The sequence below is a fragment of the Entamoeba nuttalli genome (assembly GCF_000257125.1).
Source record: "Entamoeba nuttalli P19 unplaced genomic scaffold asmbl_9632, whole genome shotgun sequence".
NCBI classification, from domain to species: Eukaryota; Evosea; order Mastigamoebida; family Endamoebidae; genus Entamoeba; species Entamoeba nuttalli.
In genome coordinates this window covers 15,553-21,520 of record NW_008579742.1, presented here as the reverse complement: position 1 = coordinate 21,520, position 5,968 = coordinate 15,553, and the positions used below count along the sequence as shown (strand labels likewise).

The window sequence follows — 5,968 nt, the reverse complement described above, 5'->3', positions numbered from 1 at the left end:
AACTGAAATAAACACTTCTCAATATTCATACAATCCAGTTGTGGAATATCTATTAATTGACCTTTTCTTTATTATTTTTTTCTTTTTTTATTGAAACACAATAAAATTAGAAAGAACTTGAAATAAATAACACATTAATAAACTGATAAAATATGACTAATCGTATAGGTGAAAGTAAACATTTTATTCTTCCAAAACCACAAAAAGTGAAAGACACTGATGTTACAAATCCAATTCCTCTAATTACTCCTGTTGATATTAAAAATAAATATAAAAGTGATTCACCACAACCAATAATAAAAGAAATGTCTTCTGACAATCACTTAAGAGGATTTGATAAAAAATTCATTTTAACTGAAAAAAGTGACAATGAAAATGTTTGTTCTAATACCACTGCTGTTTCAGACGAAAATAAACAAAAACTATGTGAAGATTGTGTTAATGATAAAAGTGGTGAAAAGAAATTAATTCAAGATGAAAATTTTCATCTAGAAACTTCATCTTTGAATCAATCTACATCATTAATTAATAACTCAGAATCAAACGAATTTTGTTTTGGATCGTCTGAAAGTGATGATGGGTCATGTGAAATAGTTATGGATAATCAAATTACTGTAGAAGGTAAACAAAAAGAGAAAAAATTTCAACAAATTAGCCTTTCTGATTTTAAAGAAAAAGATTGTGGAGAAGGTATTGGATTTGAACTTGGATATGGAATGGATAGTGAAGATGAAATTGAAGGAGAAAATAACACATTAAAAGCACTCCCCAAAAAATGTTCAGAAGCTCATCAAACACCAGTTATCCAAGATGATAATGTATTTAAAAATAAAAGTCAAGAAGAACAAAAGTCAAGTGAATTTGATTTTGGAAGTGATAATCATGAAAGTTCAAATAGTTGTATTTTTAATGAGTCAATAAGCAGAAGTGAAAGTCTTGGAAGTGTATTAAATAGTTGTGAAATAAAAGAAGGAATTGAATTTGATAGTCCAATAAAAAATGAAGAAAAAACAGGAAAGGTTGTGAAATTATGGCAACCATCCTTGTCTGATTTCAAAGAAAAGGTTAAAGAAGATAAAAACAGTCTTGTTATAGGTAAAAAAGAACGGTTATCTGATAAAATTGAAGATTCAAATGTAGTAGTAGCCAAACCTATAAGCATTAAAAGCGAAAGTTATAAATCAAATAAATTAGAACCTAGAGAATCGTTTATTGTAAGAACAGATAAAAAAACATCAAGTAATATTGATAGTAAAACAAAAGAAGCTTTAGAAATACAAGAACGACTAAAACTAGAACAACAACAATGGTTAAAAAAGAAAGAGGAAGAAGAAAAACGGGTACTAGAAGACCAATTAAATTCCTTAGAAATCACTAAAGAAGAAAATTTAAACAAAGGGATTATTAAGTCATTTATTCCTAGTTTACAACAGTGGACTGGAATGCAAAAATATGATGTTATTTATAACTCAAAGTTAGATGGGTTTAAAAAAGAAAGAATTAATAACCATATTTGTTTAAAGAAACATGTTATGGTTTTAGTGTTTACAACAGATGGAAATGTGTTTGGGTGTTACAATAGTAAGAGACTACCTGCTCCAAGTTGTGAAGGATTTGTAATGGATGATCCACAACATTTTATTTTTACATTAAAAAATCCATTATCAATACCACCAACAAAATTTGTTAAAAAAAGTATTTTTGGACCATCAGTAGGGATTAATTTCAATGGATATAAATCTGTTGATGGTGAAGATGTTTTATTAACATGTAGATGGTTCTTTTATATTCGAGAAAAAGATTCAAGTATTTCATCTTCATTCAGTAGTATTTATAATGACATTATTGGAAAAGAATATTTTGTATTCACTGGAACTACTGTTGTAAAAGTTGAGAGAGTCATTGCCTTAGAATGGAAAAAAGACTCAATTTAAAACAATTCATTATTCCAATTCAATTCATTCTTTAAATATTTTCATGTTATACAAAACGATAATTAATGTGAAATAATCTTTTTTTAAGAACTTTAAAAAGTTCTAGTAAAAACTAAAAATAATAAAATGAATGAAGTGTTGACACCATTAGAACGTGCATTAAGACAACAATCAGAACATATTATTGAATCCTTTATGATAATTGGAGCACCTGTTTCAAATAACTTTTTTCCTACAAGTGAGCAAGAAGTTTTATATAAATACCCAAACAATTTAACAATACCTGATAAGGTAATAACATTTTTAAAAAGCCCAACTCCATTTGAAAGAATTTCAGTTAAGAAATATTTAGAAACTGAAAGAATGCATCCAGCTGTAACAATTTTACCTGGAAGTGGTTTATCTCAATTTGCTGTTATTGTTTCACACCTTGAACCTGTTTGTATGCATTCAACATTGATTAATGGACCAACAGTATTACCATCAACAGTAAGTTCTTTTAATGCTGTTAGAAGGTTTTATATTTTTTTATGTCTTCAACCTCATGTAATGGGGTTGGTAAAAGCCCTAAAAATTATCATTGAATTTGATTTTGGAAAGAAACTTGCGTTATTGTCAGGTAAAAGAAACGAAAGTCATGAACTTAAAAAAGCAGAATTAGAAGAACTTATTGGGTCTCTTATTACTTCACAATCCCCAAAACTTGAATCTCATATAGTTCAAACACCAAATAAACAAATAAATTATAAAGGCTATACTATTGTCTTAATTCATTCATACAAAAATAAAGTTAAAAAAGGAATTATTGAAAAATGTCCTCATTCATTAGAAATACGTTATACAACAATTTATCCATTACCTAATATGATGTTGTTATGTGACTTTTCTATTCCAATATTATTTACTACATTACCATTGAACATTATTTTAGATTTATTTGAATCAATATTATTAGAGACTTCTGTTATATTAACTTCAACTCGACCAACATTATTTACAGCTGGATGTTTTGGATTATTATCATTATTACATCCTTTAAGTTGGCAAGGAGTATTTCTTCCAATGGTTCCACATAGTCATATAGAATTACTTGATGTTCCAGTACCTGGAATATTTGGTACACAACCTTTAAAAGGAAATCCATCCAACTCTGGATTGCTTGTTAATATTGATGCTTTCACTCCAACATTAAATGGAGAAAAGAAAAAACAAGTCCAACAACTTCCATCGTCAAGATCTATTTTGTCAGAACAAATGAGAAATAGTTTAATTGCTGCAATTGAAATTGTAATAAATAATTGGAATGGAAAAATTAAAGGAAATGAATGTGAATTTACAACTGAAATTATGAATATATTCTGGGTTAGTTTCTTCAACAAAATATTTCACAGTATTATTGTTTTAAATTGTGATACAATTGAAGATTTAAAAGATAACATTTTAAAATTGCCTGAAGATGATGAATTTAATAAAAAATTTTTGATGAGATTTACTCAAACACAACACTTTAATACTTGGTGGTTTTCTCAATACTTAAATTATAAAAAAGAATGGACTGAAACTGTTTGTGGGAATGAATGATTAAATTTTGTAATTGAGTTTATTTGAAAAAGTGTTGATTTATGTAATACTATATAAGGTAGTATTATACTTTTGTTTAACTTTTTTATTTCACTGAATTGTTTAATTAAAGTCATTTAATAAATATTTTATTGTTTTCTTTAGACAATACAATGAACAATTATTTTACCAATTTACATTATCTTTATTATGAGACAATCCTTTTATTATCATTTTCATATTCTTTTTAATAAATTATAACTCTCTAAAAAGGCATCAGTTTAATAAAAATGTATTGAGTTAAATTCCTTACTAATTTTTTTGATTATCAGACAAAATAGCAATGTCAATTAACGTAAAGAATGTATTTTGTTATTAATAAATCTTTTATTCATTTGTTATAAATAAGCATAATATTTATTACATTAGATAATAATTAAATATTAACACTAATAAAGTCAAAATAAGAATATAATAAAAAATGTTATAATTCTTTATGATAGAAATGAATTAAAATGAGTAAATATTATCATATGGAAAGAAATTACTAATTAAACACTAATAAATTCTGTTAAATATCTGATTGCTTTAATTAAATGTATTTTCATTTAATTTTCAGTCTTTTCCACTATACTTTGGTTATAAATCAATAAAATAAGTAGTAACTCTTATTTATTTTAAAACTGTAAATACATTATAAATAAAAAAGACATATTTCAAAAATAAGTAATGGTTATTTAACAAAGGAATATTTCAACTTAAAAAAGTTTTGAAGAAAGAAATAAATTTTAATTATATAATGGATAAGTAGTATATAGAAAGAATTATAATATTTTAAGAAAAGAAAGAACAAGATAACTTAATTGTTAATCATCAAAGATTATTAATAAAAAAAGTCAGTAGGTTAGTTTGAAACAATTTACTTATTTTACAATTCAAATAATTTATTATACAGTTGGTTTCAAAAAAAAAATATAAAATATTATACAAATAAATAACTATTTATTAAAGTAAATAGCCATACAATTGTCTTTATAATGAATTCCACATTTTTCATAAAATTGTTTAACACCATCTTGACAATCTAAAACTATTTTATAACATCCTTTTTCTTTTCCAATTTGAATGAGTTTTTGAATAAGTGCTTTGCCTAATCCTTCTTTTCTTCTTGAATTGGTTACTACGATATCTTCAATATGTCCAACTAAACCACCACAATGAATAAATTTTCTCTCAATAAGTAAAGTTCCAGTAACAACAATTTTACCGTCAGTATCTTCACCAACAATGATATTATATCTTCCACTTTTTTGCTTTATCCATTAATTTTATTATTAAATACTTTTTTTCTTTTAAATTGTAATTATTCATTCAAATAAGAAAGAACAAACCATCTCATCAAAAACTATATTAAATCTTTCTTCAGTTATTTCACAATTTGTTAATTCGCTTAGAATATTTGAAATTCCTTTTTTATAATCTTCTTTTTCAAGGACTCTGAATTTAACATTATTCAAAATTGGTAATGATGTAGTTACAGAACAAATACTGGTCATTAGATAATTGAAGTTCTCAATGGCTTTTTTAAATTATCTTTTTCTCTAATAACAAAAGTATTTCATTTCAACTCAAAATGGTTTATGTCCTTTTTGTTTGAAAGATGTTTTATTTAACTCATTAAGTTGATTATTAAAAAAAAAAAGAATTTCATTATATATGTTTCATAATCTTTCATTATATTATCCAAATTAATGAAAATTATCTTTTTCATTTTTTAATAAATTGTTATATTTTTTTGTTAATATTCCATTTTAACTAATCACTTCGTATTTTTTGTTTTTATATTTTTTAAATATTTTTCATTTATTTTCTTTGTTTGATTTTTTAATTTTATTATTTTTTATTGTAGAAAGAAATAACAATACAATTCTTTCAATACGTCAGATGTCGTATTTATAAAAGTAAAAAAGGAAACGAAATCCTTTTTATAAATGAATGAAGTTGTTTAAAAAGAGATCGAAACTAAAAAAGTGAGTAATTATAATGCTTCTTTAAGACTTTGAAGGGAATTATTTGTTTAGCAAGTTCTATTCTTTTCTATCCTCATAAAATAACTATTGAATAATTTAATACTTAATGATAAAGTAATAGTAATAAAAACCCTTTTTTTAAAGAAGATATGAGTCATGTTCACGTGGAAAGAAAGAAAAGTGGAAGAGTGGTAATATTGTTTCATTAACAATCACTCTTTCAAAAAATATTTATAAGAAAAGAACAAAATTTTGACTATTTTTGGAGAAGGAGACGAGCTGGGTCAAATTTCATGCAAAATAAATAAATGAAAGTCACAGTAAAGCTACTTTTTCATTTACCTAAATTTACCTAACCGAGTTTTTGGATATTTCTTTCATCAAAAATACTAATAATTCATTCAAAAGAAATGAGCGTAACAACAAACGTTGCTGATGCTTTTG

The 5,968-nt window shown here is 24.7% G+C and overlaps 3 protein-coding genes across 3 annotated transcripts; 2 read left to right on the top strand and 1 right to left on the bottom strand.

Annotated features, from left to right (window-relative positions):
• Positions 1-152: 152 nt before the first annotated feature.
• Positions 153-1,934, top strand: ENU1_203160 (hypothetical protein; the record flags this gene model as incomplete). The annotated part of the gene is made up of 1 exon (XM_008862176.1): positions 153-1,934. One exon carries the CDS (start codon positions 153-155, stop codon positions 1,932-1,934), a length of 1,782 nt encoding a protein of 593 aa, XP_008860398.1.
• Positions 1,935-2,060: 126 nt separating this feature from the next.
• On the top strand, positions 2,061-3,515 carry ENU1_203150 (hypothetical protein; the record flags this gene model as incomplete). Its single annotated transcript, XM_008862175.1, has 1 exon — positions 2,061-3,515. The coding sequence occupies one exon, from the start codon at positions 2,061-2,063 to the stop codon at positions 3,513-3,515; it is 1,455 nt and encodes a 484-aa protein (XP_008860397.1).
• Positions 3,516-4,492: 977 nt separating this feature from the next.
• Positions 4,493-5,050, bottom strand: ENU1_203140 (glucosamine 6-phosphate N-acetyltransferase, putative; the record flags this gene model as incomplete). The annotated part of the gene is made up of 2 exons (XM_008862174.1): positions 4,493-4,807; positions 4,886-5,050. The coding sequence occupies 2 exons, from the start codon at positions 5,048-5,050 to the stop codon at positions 4,493-4,495; spliced, it is 480 nt and encodes a 159-aa protein (XP_008860396.1).
• Positions 5,051-5,968: the final 918 nt, after the last annotated feature.